General features: G+C 35.1%; 1 protein-coding gene across 1 annotated transcript in view; it reads right to left on the bottom strand.

Annotated features, from left to right (window-relative positions):
• DNAI4 (dynein axonemal intermediate chain 4) overlaps positions 1-19,645 on the bottom strand; it is a 94,975-nt gene that overhangs the window by 9,523 nt on the left and 65,807 nt on the right. Inside the window, exons 9-11 of the mRNA XM_061168458.1 lie at positions 7,933-8,141; positions 2,568-2,654; positions 1,051-1,202 (exon numbers count right to left, since the gene is read on the bottom strand). Of these exons, the coding sequence (XP_061024441.1) occupies positions 1,051-1,202; positions 2,568-2,654; positions 7,933-8,141 (448 nt within the window). The remainder of the gene's footprint in view (positions 1-1,050; positions 1,203-2,567; positions 2,655-7,932; positions 8,142-19,645) is intronic.

The following is a 19,645-nucleotide window of genomic DNA, read 5'->3' as shown; positions in this document are numbered from 1 at the left end:
GCTAAATACTTTTAAATCTAGATATATTTGATTATTTGGTCAAAGTTACGAATCTTCTGACCGGAAATGAACACAAGGCTCACACTTACAAAACTATGCAAATAATTTCAAAATTAACCTAAAAAACATGTGCTTTAAAGCCTATTTCCAGTTCTTCTGAAGTTTGCTGCTGCTGCTAAGTCAGCTAAGACTGAAGCTGCTGCTTCAGTCATGTCGTTCTGAAGTTTATTCAAATACTAATATGAATATATAACCTCATTTTTGCTCCACTAGTATCAGGTTTATTATAAAAACTTGAGGTATCTTTCGATCTCTTTCACCTTAAACTTTTTTATTTTCTCAGTATGTCACATTAATTATTTCTTTCATTTATAAAATGAAAGTTCTTGAAATCTAATGTCCATCATGGTGATTATAGTTAATAACACTATGTTGCATACATGAAATTTGCTAAAAGAGTAGATCTTAAGTGTTATCACCACACACAAAAAAATGGTAACTATGTGAGCTTGTTGTTGTTGTTTAGTCACTAAGTCATGGCTGACACTTTGTGATGAAACAGACTGTGGCCCACCAGGCTCCTCTGTCCCTGGGATTTTCCAGGAAGAATAATGGAGTGGATTGCCATTTCCTTCTCCAGATATTTGGGATTATGGATGCATTAATTAATTTGATTCCACTAATCATTTCACAATGTATACATATATTAAATCATCACAATGTACGCTTAACCATATTGTACAACCTAAATAAACTCAATTTTTATTTGTCAATTATACCTCAATAAAGCTGGAAAAAATTTTAGCTTTTTAAAAAGCAGCAGCATACACCAAAAGGAATTTGTTGGTGAGCAGGCAGAAAAGATGATAAAGAGATGTTAAAGCAGAGCATTCCAGCTGGAGAGACGTTATGAGGAATTATCAAATGCTTGAAAGCTAATGGTATCACTCTCAATAACAGTATAAACATTCAAAACTAAATAACATAAATTTTTTCTTCTCCCAAAAAAAGCACATGTTATGTATTTATCTAATTCTTGGATTTTCTCACCTACTATCCAGAACTGGAAGGTTACTGTTGTTCTGTACATTATAAATTGCAATAGTGCCATTGTGATAGCCAACTGCTAAAAGGTTAGGTGAGCTGATTGAAAAATCCACAGCAGTAACTCCATATGGACTCTGATAAGTACGCTCTGGCCACTGAATAAAAAAATATATATTACATTACAATTTAAACTTGGTTTTATAAACCACAGTACAGGAGGGTATGATAGTGACTAAAGACTAGGCTGATGGCAGTGGGGATGTGAGGAGAGTTAACCTGCATTCAGTTACTCCTAACTTCCTATATATGTGAGAACAAAACCTCAATCAGTCGTTTCCTTTATTTTGATGAATCCTCAGAGCTCAGTAATTTTGCAAAATACAGCATGTAGCTCTATAGTAATTATCATTTGGGGTAATCTTCCAATAGGATTTTCCATCACAGGTCTACATTCTTGAAAATACAAATAATAGCCACCAAATAAATTATCCTGCAAAATTCCTATCTCCCAGTATCTGTTTCTAATGCTTGTATTATCTAATCATTTCTAAATAAGGATAGAAGAAGCTCTAAAACTTTCCAAGTTACTCTTTTCTACAACTCTGTCAAGAGTTTTATTGTTTTGTTTGAATGTCCAACTCAAATCCTTTCTTGGTTCTAACAACCTACATGGAAAAGAAGACAACTTGCTGTTGATGAATCCTGTCAATCCTTCCACATATTTAAAATTGCTTCTTCCTTTTTTTTAGGCTATATAAACCCAGCTTCCTAACAGACGAGGGTTATTTATAAGGACTCCAATTATTTTTGTATGCCTTTCTGATCTTATTAAAGTAGTCCACTTTACATTTCTGTTGTAAAGTAAAACTAAGGGTAAAAGGACTTTGCTGGCAGTCCAGTGGTTAACACTCTCTGCGTCCGCTGCAAAGGGTGCAGGTTCGACCCCTGGTCAGGGTACTTAAGATCCCGCATGGTGCGATAAAAATAAACAAACAAACAAAAAACAAAAACAAAAGAACTAAAGGTAAACCTGTAAGTGACAGATTGACTAGAGCTATATAGCAAAAAACATAACTGATTCTTGTTCATTTTCTTTAAAAATTCATAACAGTAAGATATTATATGAATCTATTTTACAACTATTGAGGATAACAGAAATCTATCTTATAAACTGATGAGTTTTTCATATACTGAAAAACAATCCAATAGTAAATGAAACAATTTTTAAAGTTTGCATTTGCAAATATTTTTCTTTATAACATGCAGTGATATACAATAATGGTTTGGCCCTGGATCATCAGATCTAACAGCACACAGTAGTGAATTTACTTTATTCTATTAAGTATCAGAATAAGTTTTAATTATTTAAGTGTTACAGATTTAAACCAAAGAAAATAAAGTCTTGCATGATAAAACTTCCTTGACTTTGCTTAATTATCAAATACAGCTATCTAGTACTTTATGAGAATTATGTCAACATTTAATTAAATAAAAATAGATCTTATTCCTGCTCAAGTTACCATGGGGTTCTTTATTGACCAGCAGCAGGCCAATCCTCTTTTTTGCTCCTTAAATCCAAAGTGTCCGTAGCCAACAGCCAAAATGTCCTGAAAACCAGGAAAATTCAAACTAAGAGAGGATAGCATAAAAATATTGGCAAATGTATGAAGATGTATATTAATGAGCTGTGTTAAAAAGAGTGATGATATTTTAATTAAGGTTAAAAAAAACACCATATGCCATCTATTTTCACTCTTCATTTCCATCTTCCTAAGCAAAATCATAACAATAATCACATTTTCAGACTGAAAAATAAGTACTCAAAAAGAACCAATTGCTAACAAGCTCTTTTACACATCGAGATAATTTTCAAAAATTCTATTATTACATTATAATCTCCTATAGGTTTTTAAGGATGATCTAATTTTTTCAAATATAAAATAGAAGACATTTAAATTTAAAGTGAGGTGTTATGGACTGAATTGTGTCTCCTCTCCTGAAAGTCATTTGTGGAATTCCTAAACCCTAAAAATATGTGATCATATTTGTAAATAGCACATTTAGGAGGTTATTAAGGTTAAACGAGTCCAGGCATGTGGGGTCCTCATTTGATAGGATTGGGTTCCTTACAAAAAGAGGAAGAAACCTAAGAGCCCTTTCTCTTCACCATGTGAGGATACAGTCAAGCCTGGAAGAGAGCCTTACCCAGGAAATGAATCAGCCTCTAGAACTGTAAGAAATAAATTTCCGTTGTTTAAGCCACTCAGTCTATGGTATTTTGTTATGGCAGCTTCAGCTGATTAATACAGCAGGTCACTTCCAGAAATGCTTTTATAATTGACCCTTGAACAATATGAGTTTGAACTGTGTAGGTCTACTTATAAATGGATTCTTTTAAACAAATATATTGAAACATTTTTTTGAGATTTGTAACCACTTGAAAAAATTCACAGAAAAACTGCATAGCCTAGAAATCCAAAACATTAAAAAAAAGGATTTTTCAGGAATGTATAAAATGTATGTAGATAACAGTCTATTCCTTTGATAGGCATAAGTAAACATTTAATATAAAATTTATAATGTATTCATTTTATTACTGTTTTATAACTTTGCTTTCAAAGAATTACACATTATCATAAAGTATGCCTCACTCTCATAATTGAAGAAACTGAATATCAGCCTATCATCACAGGTAAGTAGCTTTTTTTTAGGGTAACAATGTTTCCAATATAGCATTATGAATATGACTGTAATACTGTATGCCACTGAAATTTTATAACAGTTCATTCATTAGTGTATAGTCTAGGCTATCCTGAGGCAATCATATCAATTACATGAGGCTACCATAAAGCAATCATATTGCTGCTTCTTTGTCAACAATATATAAATCACTATACCTGAAAAAAATATGAATTTTTCATATTATCTTTTTATTTTTGAGGTCTAAGTAACACATGTAACATCTACAGTGTTTTGCATCATCTAAGACAACACTGATGTAGGCACTGACAGACAATTCATCTGTTAAATGGATGACATACACTTAACAGTGTTGCTAAATACAGTACAGTACTATAAATGTTGATCCATTGATCCGTTGATCATAGAAAAAGCAAGAGAGTTCCAGAAAAACATGTACTTTTGCTTTATGGACTACGCCAAAGCCTTTGACTGTGTGGCTCACAACAAACCGTGGAAAATTCTTAGAGATAGGAATACCAGAACACCTTATCTGCCTCCTGAGAAATCTGTATGCAGGACAAGAAACAACAGTTAGAACCAGACATGGAACAATGCACTGGTTCCAAATTGGGAAAGGAGTATATTGTCACCCTGTTTAGTTAACTTATATTTGGAGTACATCATGCGAAATGCTTGGCTGGATGAAGCACAAGCTGAAATCAACACTGCTGGGAGAAATATCAATAAACTCAGATACACAGATGACACCACTCTTATGGCAGAAAGCAAAGAACTAAAGAGCCTCCTGATGAAAGTGAAAGAGGAGAGTGAAAAAGTTGACTTACAATTCAACATTCAGAAAAATAAGGTCATGGCATCCGGTCCTATCACTTCATGGCAAACAGATAGGGAAACAAAGGAAACAGTGACAGACTTCATTTTCTTGGGCTCCAAAACCATTGCAAATGGTGACTGCAGTCATGAAATTAAAATACGCTTGCTCCCTGGAAGAAAAGCTATGACCAACCTAGACAGCATATTAAAAAGCAGAGACATTACTTTGCTGACAAAGGTCTGTCTAGCCGAAGCTATGATTTTTTACAGTGGTCATGTATGGATGTGAGAGTTGGGCTATAAAGAAAGCTGAGCACTGAAGAATTGATCTTCTGATCTTTTTGAACTTTGGTGTTGGAGAAGACTCTTGAGAGTCTCTTGGATTACAAGGAGATCCAACCAGTCAATCCTAAAGGAAATCAGTCCTGAATATTCATTGGAAGGACTGATGCTGAAGCTGAAACTCCAATACTTTGGCCACCTGATGTGAAGAACTGGCTCATTGGAAAAGACCCTGATGCTGGGAAAGATTGAAGGCAGGAGGAGAAGGGAATGATAGAAGATAAGATGGTTGGATGGCATCACCAATGCAATGGACATGAGTTTGAGCAAGCTCCAGGAGTTGGTGATGAACAGGAAAGCCTGGTGTGCTGCAGCCCATGGTGTTGCAAAGAGTCAGACAGGACTGAATGACTGAACTGACTATAAATGTATTTTCTCTTTCTTATTATTTTTCTTAATAATATTCTCTTTTCCCTAGCTTGCTTTATTGTAAGGTTACAGTTTATAATACATATAACACACAAAATATGTGTTCATTGACCATTTATGTTTGGCAATTCTTTCAGTCGACAGTAGGCTATTAGTAGTTAAGTTTTGGGGTAGTCAAAAGTTACACTTAGATTTTTAACTGCATAAAAGGTTGGCACCCCAAACCCCCTTTTATTCAAGGTCAACTGTATAAATACATATGCACAAAAGTTTAATTATTAAACAAACCAGACTTTCCTTTGTAATCAGAAAGAATACAAAGACAGTCCTATCACCATCCTACCTCCCAATCAACATCGTATCTCCACAGTTCTGTCTTAAAATACTCTTCATCACTACCCTTGACATTGACAAACTCTTATTCATCTCTTTTAGACTCAGAATAGACGTCAATTCCTCTAAGAAGCATTCACAACCCTCTCTTATGTGTTCCCATGGTATTATTTTTCCTTATTAAAGCACATAGGAAACTAGTGTATGGCCAGAGCCTACATGTGACTAAATTACTACTGTATCTACAGTGCTTTAACAGAGTTTCTGCACAGAGTTAATATTCAACAAAGATTTATAGAATTAATTTATAAATATTATGGATATCATCTGTTATATTTTTAGCTTCATTCAAAATTAACTTTATTCTAAATAGCAATATATTAATTTTTAGCTGTGAGTATATTCAGTTTCTTAAAATGATTCATCTGTCTTTATTACCCAGTTATTACTGATTTATTAAATTTCACTTATCTACAAGATGTTCCCTAATATAGTTTTATAAGACAAATTCACACTAAAAGTATTTTATTTTATTCAAAATAATATACATATTTAAGTAATGTATTATTTAGGTTTTGACAAAAATGATCATAGTTTTATTTTTCATTTAAAATTTTTTATTGGAGTAGAGTTGATCTACAGTGTTTTGTTAGTTTCAGGTTGATTGTAGGTTTTTAATAGCCATAACACCTATCATGTTTGCACACAGTACCTTATAAGGTATAGTGATAAAACAAGGCTAATTCTTAAAACATGCATAAAACAATACAGTTTAAACAAATTAGTTCTGATGACTTTAAACATTAATCAGGGACCTCCCTGGTGGTCCAGTGGTTGGGGGTCCACTTCCCAATGCAGAGTATATGGGTTCAATCCCTGGTTGAGAACTGGAATTCCGCACATTGTGGGACAACTCAGCCTGAGCCAAACAACAACCAAGAAAAAGATGCTGCAACTAGCACCCATTGAGGCCAAAATAAATAAATATTTCCCAAAAATGACCAAAAAAAAAAAAAAAAAGTTATTCCAGAAGCACTAGTTGAGAATCATGTCTTCAGAACCAGTTTATAAATCTCAGGGAAAAAAAACTCTCATTACTCTATAATCATTCCTTTTTTTACAAGAAAACACACTGTTCCCCAGCTTGATGATTCATCTCATTTTCCTCAAGATGATTTTTAATAGAGCAGTACTAAAAGTGAAAGTGAAGTCCTGTCGGACTCTTTGCGACCCCATGGACTGTAGCCCACCAGGCTCTTCCATCCATGGGATTCTCCAGGCAAGAGTACTACTGAAGGGCGTCCCTAACAGCTCAGTTGGTAAAGAATCTACCTGCAATGCAGAAGACCCTGGTTCGATTCCTGGGTCAGGAAGATCCCCTGGAGAAGGGATAGGCTACCCACCCCAGTATTCTTGGGCTTCACTGTGACTCAGCTGGTAAAGAATCTGCCTGCAATGCGGGAGACCTGGGTTCAAGCCCTAGGTTGGGAAGATCCCCTGGAGAAGGGAAAGGCTACCTACTCCGGTATTCTGGCCTGGAGAATTCCATGGACTGTGTAGTGCATGGGGTCACAAAGAGTCAGACAAGATTGAGCGACTTTCACTTCATTTTCACTAGAAGTAAGAACTCTGGAGCTGGGTGTCTCTGTTTGGATTCTGTCTCGCTTACTGGTTATATAACTTTGGGCAAGTTATCCTTTCTGTGCTTCAGTGCAACATAGTGACGAAAATAGTACCTTATTCATAGATTTGTGATAATACAAGTAAAACGTTTACAATAGAGCCTGGTACATAGTAGGCGCTATTTAAGTATCCACTGTAGTATTAGTCCTTAAGGAATCTCGAAATTATTTTGCACTTTTACAGGGTCACTGGATTAAGCTGTTATTGTTGTTATTTAGTCACTAAGTCATGTCTGACTCTTTTTCGACCTCATGGATTAAGTACATACTTCCAAATATGGTTTCTTTAAAAAGAATACAAGTTTGGGTGCATGAATTTGGTTAACATGTTAAACTAAATAAATATATATTATTTTCTTGTCCACTTCTCAACATCTGACATAGATTCAGCCATGTTCCAAGTACATCTCTTAAAATAAAAATGGTGATATTTTCATATTAAAGAAGAAAAAACATTGTTTTCTAGCTGTTGCATTTCCCCCTTTTAAAAATATAAACTTGTTTTCAGAGGAATTTTAAAACCAGGGGTTATGTCAATTTAAGTCCCTTGCCTAACAGATGAGAAAAAGAAATCATTATTGTTATACTTGGTAAGTGCCCTTAAATGCCACAGACAGAATTATTAAAACATTTGATAACTTACTGGATTTGCTTTATTCCAGGCAAGACTGCTCACGTTAAGGCCTTTGGTTAGGTCACAGGAAAAGGACCAAAGTCGTTCCAAATTGGCTGGTATTGTTGATTGTTCTGAATCTATTTCTAAATCTTCTTCCTCTTCCTTCTTAGCCTCTTCTTCGACCTCTTCAAGTTTTCCATCTACTAAAAAGTCTCCAGGCTCTTCAGGTTCTTGTTCTAAAATTAAATCAAATGAAAAGAAGATCATGGTGCTCTACACCCATCTGCTAAAGTTTCCAAAGAACAGCTCTATCTACCACTGACACTTCAGACACCACTGTATCTGCTAGGTCGTAAGGCCCAAGGGACAGGGCACCTGTAACAGCTGCCTGAACCTGCTGCAGAATCTTCTGTTGTTCTGAGCCCCACTCAAAGCAATTGGCTTTTCAGATCACTGAGTAAATGAACCAGAATAATATCCAAATGAGGAATGTGTTGCCTCTAAAATGCAAAGACGGCTTCCCTTGTGGCTCAGTCAGTAAGAAATCCACCTACAATGCAGGAGACCCAGGTTCAATCCCTGGGTCAGGAAGATGCCCTGGAGAAGGAATGGCAACCCACTCCAGAATTCTTGCCTGGAAAATTCCATGCACAGAGGAGTCTGGTGGGCTACAGTCCGTGGGGTTGCAAATAGTCGAACACAACTTAGCGACTAAACCACCGCCTACGAAATGCAAAGAGATCCACTAGGAATGCATCTCTCTCTCTCTCTCTTTTTTTTTTTTTTTCATTGCAGAGGACTCAGATGCAGCCACATATTTTTTACCTTAGAACGTATATCTTGACATATTCTACTGGACTCTTGGAAATCTCACTAAGGTGGAAGGCCCCTGAAATTTTGTCAGATTTACTTCTCACCCTCCGACATGCAAATGTCTTGCCAGTAAGTTTACTTGTTGTTCACTAAGTCCAGTCAACATGATACCATCAGTGTAATGGACCAGTGCGATGTCTTGCTGAAGTGAAAGCTTGCTGCAGACCAAATTATGACATAAAGCAGAACAGTGAAGGTGTACTGCTGACCTGGCCAGCTGAGAGCAAATAGCTTTGGTTTTCCCAACAGGTACTGAAGGGAAAAAGCAACAGCAGCTACACACTACGTACCACAAGTTGTGTTAGTTGGCTCAGGCAATGAGACTCTAACTGAAACACTAGCTGTAACTGGAGTCACCACCTGGTTAAGCTTACAATAATCCACCGTTACTCTCTAAGAGTCATGTGTTTTCTGTGTAAGCCAGATAGATGAGTTGAATGATGGGAGTCAACATTCCTGCATATTTCAAGTCCTTGATGGTGGTATTAATCTCTGAGATCCTTCCAGAAAGGTGGCATTGCTATGGTTCACTATTTTCATAGGTATAGACAGCTCTAGTGGCTTCCATTTCGCCCTTTCCTCTCAAATTAGCTCTCACTGCTTCCCTGGTGGCTCAAAGGTTAAAGCGTCTGCCTGCAATGCGGGGGACCTGCGTTCGATCCCTAGGTCAGGAAGATCCCCTAGAGAAGGAAATGGCAACCCACTCCACTACTCTGGCCTGGAGAATCCCATGGATGGAGGAGCCTGGTAGGCTACAATCCACAGGGTCGCCAAGAGTCGGACACAACTGAGACACTTCACTTTCACTTTAACTTTCCACAAGCCAAGGATCACATGGGGGATTCTGCCAGTTTCTAATTATTTCTATTTCAAGTATACATTCTGGAATAGGGAAAATAACTGCAGGATGTTGGGTGGACACATTGTGAGATGAACCTGAACTAAAATTCTGTTGATCACCTGATTTTAAGTCCTAGTGGACCCCAGTGATGTTTTGGGTCTCCCTGAGTTAGTGTGAACTCAGAGCCAGTGTTCAGTAATCCATGAAATTTCTGATGATTTCCTTATCCACAATGTACAGTCCTTCTAATAAAATGCTATAGATCTTTATGGAGAAACCTGGGATAAGTATTAACAGTACACACTCTTGACAATGCAGCGTGATACGTTCTCAAAGTGACCCGGTCTCCGCTTCATTCAAGACATTCTGGTTCTATAAACTGGCTCACGTCTAGGAATAGGTTAAGCGGCTGTGACTTTGTTTTTTGGTGTTTCAAATTAGAAACACTTGACCTAGAACCTTACTGCTTATACAGATGAAGTGAGAATTTATAAGATGACGGTCTGTTATGGGATGAACTGTTTCTCTCTGAAATTCATATATTGAAGTCATAATGACTCAGAGGTGAAGAATCCACCTATGATGCAGGAGACACAGGTTCAATCCCTGAGTCAGGAAGATCCCCTGGAGAAGGGAGTGGCTACCCACACCAGTCACCACCTGGGTGAGCTGGTAGTGACTGGGAAATTCCATGGACAGAGAAGCCTGTAGGGCTTCAGTCCGTAGGGCGGCCAAGAGTTGCACAAGATTGTGTGACACACAGAGCTAAGAATGTACTGTGTAAGAATGTAACAATATTCTGAGAAAGGACTTTGAAGTGGTGATTACACTAAATTAGACCGTTAGAGAGGGTCCCAATCCATTGATTGATATCCTTATAAGAAGAGGAAATTTAGATACACCAAGAGAGATAACGGATGAACACACACAGAGAAAAGGCCACGTAAAGAGGCAGCAAGAGGGTGAACATCTGCAAGCCAAAGAGAGAGGCCTCAGAGGAAACCAACCCTGCTGGCATCTTGATCTTGGATTTTCTGTCTCTAGAATTGTGAGGAAGTAAATGTGTGTTGTCTAAATCTTTAGTCAGATGTATATATTGCAAACATGTTCTTCTAGTCTGTTGCTTGCATTTTCCCCCTGTTTTCCCCTGCGTTTTCCTACTGTTAGCAGTGTTATTCAAAGAGCAGACATTTTAACTTTTGCAAAAGTCTTATTAATTTTTTTTCTTTTATGCCTTGGGATTTTGGGGCTTCCCAGGTGGCTCAGCAGTAAATAATCTGCCTGACAATGCAGGAGATGCAGGTTCGATCCCTGGGTTGGAAAGATCTCCTGGAGAAGGAAATGACAATCCACTCCATTATTCTTGCCTGGAGAATACCATGGACAAAGGAGTCTGGTGGGCTACCACCCATGTGGTCACAAAGAGTTGGACACGAATGAACATGCCTACACTTAGGATTTTTGTATATTAAGTAGATCTTTTCTTATGCTAAAATCGCAAATATTTTTTATCTTCACCTAGAAATTTATAGTTTTAATTTTTACATTTAAATCTATGGTTCATTCTGACTTAATTTATACAATTAATAGGAGATGAGGTTTGAAGCTCATTTTTCTCCCCATAAGGATATCCAGTTCTTTCAGCACTGTTTTTAAAAGATCAACTTCCCTCTATTGAATTGCCTTGACATGTTTGTTAAAAATCAGTTAACCATCTATGTCTGTGTTTATTTCTGGACTCACTAGTCTGTTTAAATCATCTATATGTCTAGTTAGTTCAGTTCAGTCGCTCAGTCGTGTCCGACTCTTTGCGATCCCATGAATCGCAGCACGCCAGACCTCCCTGTCCATCACCAACTCCCGGAGTTTACTCAAACCCATGTCCATCGAGTCAGTGATGCCATCCAGCCATCTCATCCTCGGTCGTCCCCTTCTCCTCCTGCCCCCAATCCCTCCCAGCATCAGGGTCTTTTCCAATGAGTCAGCTCTTCAATGAGGTGGCCAAAGTATTGGAGTTTCAGCTTCAGCATCAGTCCTTCCAATGAACACCCAGGACTGATCGCCTTCAGGATGGACTGGTTGGATCTCCTTTCAGTCCAAGGGACTCTCAAGAGTCTTCTCCAACACCACAGTTCAAAAACATCAATTCTTTGGTGCTCAGCTTTCTTCACAGTCCAACTCTCACATCCATACATGACCACTGGAAAAACCATAGCCTTGACCAGATGGACCTTTGTTGGCAAAGTAATGTCTCTGCTTTTTAATATGCTATCTAGGTTGGTCATAACTTTCCTTCCAAGGAGTAAGCGTCTTAATTTCATGGCTGCCTTGATTTACTGTATCTTTATAATCAGTCACCTGTAATATAGTAGGGTTAAGTCCTTCAACTTCATTCTTCTGCTACAAAATTGACTGAGTTATTCCATGTCCTTTGCTTTACCATATAAAACATAGAATAATATTGTTGACTTAATGATCTTTAAAGAAATTTTAAATGGTGGGAAATGTCTCTTACTCTTCTCACATTTTCAAATTCTAGCACTCTCCATTCTTTTCTGTAGATTCTAATTTCTGTTATTATTTTCTATCAGCCTGAAGAACTTCCTTTAACTTTTTTTGCAATGCTGGTCTGCTGACAATGAATTCTCTCAGCTTTTGTTTGTCTGAACATGTTTTTATTTCACCTTGATTTTTGAAGGATATTTTCTCTAGATATAGAATTTTTAGAACACTACAAATATCATTGCATTGTTTTCTGGCTTCTGATATAGAAATAAGGGCATTATTAATTTCTCCCCTGTATGGAATGCATTTTTTTCTGGCAACTTTTAAGTTTTTTTTTAACATAGTACTTATAAGATGCCTCAGTGTGCTTTTCATTGTGTTTATCTTGCTTGAGTTTCATTGAGCTTCTTATAATTATTGATTTAAAGTTTTTTCAAATATGCAAAATTTCCAGCAATTCTTTCTTCAAGTATTTTTCTGTTCTTCCTCTTTATTCTACTACTACAATTCTAATTACATATATATTAAACCACATGACTTTGGGACACAGGTCACTGAAGTTCTATTTTTTTAGACTTGTTTCTGTACTTTAATTTGGAATGTTCTTCTTGCTTGTCTTTTAGTATTCTGTCAAACCCAAGCAGTAAACTTTTTCATTTCAAGTACTAAGTATTGTATTTCATCTCTAGACGTTCCATTTGGTCCTATATGTAGCTTTCATTACTATCATCATTGTGTTCTTATTTTTTCCTTTAAATCTTTACGCATATTTTTAGAACTTATTCTTTAACAGACTTTATTTTTTAGAGTAGCTTTAGTTTCACAGCAAAACTGAACTCAAAATAAGAGCTCCAGTATACTCACACCCAAATTTACACATAGCCTTTTCCAGATCAACATGCTGCAGCAGTAGCACAGTGTTACAATAAGTGAACTCCCAGTGACAAATTATTATTACTCAAAATCTATATAGTTCACTTTAGGATTTACTCTTGGTGTTGTACATTCTATGAATTTGGATGAGTGTACAATGAAATGTACCCACCACTAAGTATTACGCAGAATAGTTTTATTACTCTAAAAATCTTACTTACTCTGCCTATTCATTTCTCCCAACCTGTAATCCCTGGAAATGTCTGATCTTTTTACTGTCTCCAAACTTTAGCCCTTTCCAGAATGTCATATAGTTGGAGTGACAGCATATGTAGCCTTTTCAGATGGGCTTCCTTCACTTAGTAATACGCATTTAGATTTTGTCCATGTCTGTTCATGGCTTGATAATTCATTTCTTTTTAGTGCTGAATAATATTCTATTGTCCAGATTTGCCACAATTTTTTCATTCATTCACCTTCTGAAGAACATCTTGTTTGCCTCCAAGTTTTGGAAGCTATGAATGAAGCTTCAATAAACATCTGTGTGCAGATTTCTGCGTGGAAATAAATATTCAACTCCTTTGGGTTAATACCAAGGAGTACAATTATGGACCATATGGTTACAACATGCTTAGTTTTGTAAGAAACTGCCAAACTATCTTCCAAAGTAGCTGAACTATTGTGCATTCCCACCAACATTGAATAAGAGTTCTTGTTGCTCCACATCTTAGCCAGCATTTGGTGGTATCAATGTTTTGGATTTTAGCTATTCAATAGTTGTATGGTGGTATTTCATTGATGTTTTAATTTGAAATTCCTTAACGACATATAATGATGAACATCTTCTTAAACTTATCTGCCATTGGTATATCTCCTTGGTGAGGTGTCTATTAGGTCTTTTGTCTGTTTTTAAATTATGTTATTTGCTTCCTTATTGTTGAGTTTTAAGAGTTATTTGTATATTTTGGACAAGTTCTTTATCAGATATGTCTTTTGCATATATTTTTTCTAGTCAGTGACGTGACTTCTCATTCTCTTGACAATGTCTTTCACTGAGCAGATATTTATTTATTTATTTATTTTTTGAGCAGATATTTAATTTTAATGAAGTCCAACTTATCAATTATTTCTTTTAATAAATTGTGCCTTTGGTGTCAAATCTAAAAAATCATCACCATACCCAAGGTTATCCATATTTTTTTATGTTGTCTTCTAGAAGTCTTATAGTTTTGCATATTTCATTGAAGTTTATGACCCATTTTGAGTTAATTTTTGTGAAGGGTATAAGGTCTGTATTTAGATTATTTATTTTGCCCATAAATATCCTGATGTTCCAGTATCATTTGTTGAAAAGACTATCTTTTTTTTTTCCATTATATTGCCATTTCTCTTTGGTCAAAGATCAGTTGACTATAATTATGTGGATCTAATTCTGGGCTCTCTATTCTGTTCCATTGATCTATGTGTCTGTTCTTTCACCGATACCGCACTATCTTAACAACTGTAACTTAACATTAACTTCTGAGGTTGGATGATATCAGTCCTCCAACTTTTTTCTTCTTCAATATTGTCTTGGCTATTCTGAGTATGATAGCTTTTTAAAAGTTCTTATCTGTCTTTCACCATCTCAGTCACTTTTTTATCTGTTTCTATTGACTGACTTTTTAGCTTTAGCTCACATTTTCCTGCTTATTTACACAGCTGGTAAATTTTTATTGGGTGCTGTGCATTATAAATGCTACAGCACTGAATGTCTGCATTGTGTTTTCTTTGATACAATACTGTATTGAAGTTTGTTTTGTTGAGCAGTTAACTTACTTTCAGATTAGCTTGATTTTTAAAATTAGTTTTTAAAAATAAAATTTTTTAAATTAGCTAAAGAGTTTATTGGTGGGGATGAGGGTCTAGACTAATCTTCATTCTTGGGTTATTCTAGCTCTACACTTAAGGTATGGCCATTCTGGATATTTACTGAATACCCTATTTCTACCCCTCTGGCCAGTCAGAAGTCGAATGTGTCACAGCCCTGAGTGAACTCCAAAGACTTTTTCACTTAGAGCTTCCTGGTAGTTGTTCTTTCCTGGCCTTCTGGAGTTTTAGTCTAATATACACAGCTTATGTTTCAGCCAAAGACTAAATGATAGATTTATGGAGTGCTTTTTTTTTCTCTACATAACTTCCTAATATCTGATTATTCCAACTACAGTCACCTCAGCCTCTTTGAACTCTTATCTGGATGTCATCATGTGAGCAAAACTGCAACACTACATAGTTCGTCAGCCTGTCCTCTTCTATGGTGTCATAATTATTTATATCCTAACTAAAAGCAGAACTACTATTTCTTCTTTATTAAATGATCAGTGATACATTCCAAATTTCTATGATTAGCTTCCAGTCATTCTGGATTAACAGTATTAGGCTTGTCTTCCTTCCATAAATAAATATAAAACTAGACTGGAAATATAAGGTAAGTGTTTTCAAGCATTGAACAACAGGCAATTCACATGGGAACCCCATAGGGATCTAACTTTCAGCCTGGGGACAATTTCCTTATCAGAGCACTGGGAAGTTAAGTTTAGCCTAGGCAAAACATAGTCATCTAGTTGAGTTGAGGAGGAATATATAAGAGCTCAAAAAGGCAGAGCTTGTTAGAGTGAGTAAAAAACTCAAGGCCAAACTATACATTGCTAATCACAGACACATTTTAAACATAAAGACATAGATATCATAAAGCAAAAGGAAGGGAAATACATACCATGCAAATAATAAGAGTAAGAAAGTGAGTGTGGCTATATTAACATTACACATAATAGACTTCAAGACCAAGTCTTAGAATAAGTATGGGCATTTCCTAATAATAAAAGAGAAAATAATGACAAAAATTAAAAAGTAGACATCAGAAAATAGAACAATTTAAGTATGAATATACCTGATAATAAAGTTTTCAGACATGTAGAGCAAATTAATAATCTTAGAGAAAATAGAGACAAATCCATAATTATAGAGATTTTTAACAATACTCTCTCAGTTGATAAAACATGTCAGCAAAAACTAATAAAGATAAAATATTTGAAAACACCATCAATCAATTTGACATAATTAACATCCAAAGAATACCACACTAAATAATAGAATACCCAGACTTCTTGAGTGTGGAACATCCACTATATGCAGGGTTGTAAAACAATTGTTAATAAATTTCAAAGGATAGAAACCATATAGAATATGTCTTCTGACCACCACACCAATGTTAAATTAGAATTCAATAAGAAAAGATGACTCAAAAATTGCTTTAAAAAACTTGGAAATTAAACAACACATTTTAAACCAACCTAAAGGTCGAAGAAAAACACACGTGAGAAATTAAAAATTATTTTGAACTGAATACTAATAAAAATATGATATCAAAATTTGTAAGATGGAGGAAATTTATAGTATTAAATCCTATCTTAGATAAAAGTAAAGTATAAAATCAATGATCCAACCTTCCCTCTTCAGAAGCTAGAAAAAGAATAGATTAAATATGATGAAGAGCCTAAGAATAAAAATGGAAGTATTTGAAGTTTTGAAAAAAGACCCAAAGAATTTAGAAAACGATTAACCAAGACATTTTCTGAAAGGATTAGTATAATTTTAAAAGCCTCAACTAGAGCTTTAAAACAGAAGGAAAAAGTCACAAATGACCAATATCAAGAATGAAATGGGAGATAGTGTTAGAAATACTACAGACGTCAAAAGAATTTAAAGAGAGAATGTGATAACCAACTTTATGCTAATAATGTCAATCACAGACAAAATGGGTAAATTCCTCACAGATTACCCAAACTGACACAGGTAGAAATAGATTAAATCCATATTTGTCAAAGAAATTAAATTTGCAATTTGAAAACTTCCTATAAAGAAAACTCCATCCCAGATGTTTTCACTGGTTAATTTTATCAAGCATTTAAAGAAGAAATAATACACAATTTTTTTGGAAAGCAGAGAATGAGAGAATACTTTCGAAACTTATGTTTATCAGAACACTAATATAAAACCTAGGAAGAACTTCACAGAAAAGAAAATTATAGAAAAATATGCTGCATGAATTCAGTCACAAAAAATCCTCAACAGAATATTAGAAAATTGAATTCACCAATATATAAAAAGGATAATGCAGCATAACCAGGTGAGGTTTGTTTTAACATTTTAAAATCGATCAATGTAACTGGCCATACTGACAGATTAAAGGAAAATAATCACATAACTGTTTCAATAATTTAGAAAATGTTTTGAACACAATTCAACACTCATTTATGTTTTAAAATGTCTAGAAGCTAGAATGAGAAGGAAATTTCCTCAAATCAATAAAAGGCATCTATAAAAAACTATATTTAACATCATATTTAACAATGAAATAAATACTGAATTCCTTTGCCCTAAGTTCACAAACAAGATAAAGATATTTCCAACCTTGGGGCAGGCAAAGATTTCTTAGAGAAAACATAGGAAGCATTTACTATGAAAGGAAAATTGATAAATAAGACTTCATTGAAATTAAAAGCCTCTGCTCAACAACAGACAAATAAATAAATTAAAGCCTTAGAAAAAACAGTTGTATCTTTCAAAGACTTGTATTTAGAATATATATATATATATATATATACATATATAAGCTCCTACAACTTGGTTTTTTAAAAAAGACAATTCAATTTTTAAAATGGACAAAGAACTTGACTGAATATTACATAAAAGAAGATATACAAATGACGAAAAATTATTTAAAAGATTACCAACATCAGCATTATCAAGAATGTGGAACAACTCATATATTGCTTGTGGGATATTGTAAAATGGTACAAAATCCAGAAAGGTATTTTTTAGTTTCTAAAAAAGTTTTATATACATCTACCCAAGATCCAGTAATTCATTCTGAGGTATTTACCCAAGAGAAATTAAAACACATATCCACAAAAGGAAATTGAAAAAAATGATCATAGCAGCTTTATTCATAATAGCTCAAAGATGTCCACCAATAGGTGAATGAATGTTCAACTTATTATGGTATGTTCATAAAATGGAATAGTACTCAAGAAAAAAAATGAACTACTTATATACATATCAATGTAGATGAATCTCAAAAACATTATGTTAAATAAAAGAAACCAGACACAAACACTTACTACATGAACCCATTTAGATGCTATAGCAAAACAATTAATCTGTAGTGAGAGAAATGAGCTTAATGCCGGTCTATAAGGATACAAGTTTTAACAGGAAAACAGCAGAAGGGAATTTTTGGGATTGATAAATATATTCTTTATCTTGACTAGAGTATTAGTTATGTAGGCTTATATATTTTTAAATGTATGAAATTATACAGTTAAAATATGTGTATTTCATTATGTGTAAATCTTAACTCCTTAAAAATTTTTCTATGATATTTCTACTTCTCAGATATACTTAAAGAAGTGATCTATCACGACTTTTATTTTTAAAAGTGTTAAAATTTACAGGACTCAGTAAATTTCAATCTTATAACTTTTATTATGGGATGGGAATGTGCATATATATATATATATAATACAAATTTTTACATATCAACCTAATATGAGATAAGAAACAGTTTTTCTATAATCTTAGATGTAAGTTAACAAAAAGGCTTACATCTGTTTGTCACACATGAAATTTTGTAACCTGATTGTTTGATGTAGGCATTTAGAAGATTCATTTTGGCTTGAAGAATCAAGAAAGACTTCATAAAGGAATTTGCCCAGTAGGCAAAAATGGGATGAGGACAAGGGTGAATGGCCAAGAATATTTATAACTAAAAGTCTATTAAAGCAAGAAAGTTTAGGTTCTGTTTGGGGATTATCAGGTATATCTAATACGGCTAACTTTTACGGTTTCCAGTGCTACAATGAGATAAAGTAGTCTGTGACCAGACTGCAAGTATCTTTGAATTATACACTATGAAGTTTGTAATTTATTCTAGGTAATAGGAAGATACTGAAGGTTTCAAGTAGTTATATGCCATGTTCAAATCTGGGTTTAGGAAAAATCAGCATGCCAGAATGGAAGAGTGGAAAGAGAATTGGAATGGTATCAAAAGACATGGGTTGAATGCCTAAGAGTTGACTCATTGGAAAAGACCCTGATGCTGGGAGGGATTGGGGACAGGAGGAGAAGGGGACGACCGAGGATGAGATGGCTGGATGGCATCACTGACTCGATGGGCATGAGTTTGAGTAAACTCCGGGAGTTGGTGATGGACAGGGAGGCCTGGCATGCTGTGATTCACGGGGTCGCAAAGAGTCGGACACGACTGAGCGACTGAACTGAATTGAATGCAACTTTAGAACGTTTCTATAACCTTCATTTTATTCATTCAAAAATTGAAAAGTTGGATTAAATAATCTCTCAAATCCTTAAAAATGCTGTAGCCGTAAGAACAGGAAGAATGCCTGTGTAGTAAAATTAGGGAGAGGTAATAAAAGCTAGAACCTGGAAAGTATCAATGGCAATGGAAAGGGGTGTTTGACCATGAGAGAATAACTCAATACTGGAACAATGGAGAGGAAAGAGCTTATGAGGTTTTGAATCTAAGGGATTATCTCTTTCTTCGGGCTTCCAGGTCTGGACTCTCCTGCTATTCACTGTTAGTGCTGG

Source organism: Dama dama, chromosome 20 (assembly GCF_033118175.1).
Source record: "Dama dama isolate Ldn47 chromosome 20, ASM3311817v1, whole genome shotgun sequence".
Taxonomy (NCBI): Eukaryota; Metazoa; Chordata; class Mammalia; order Artiodactyla; family Cervidae; genus Dama; species Dama dama.
This window is presented reverse-complemented; position numbering and strand designations above follow the sequence as displayed.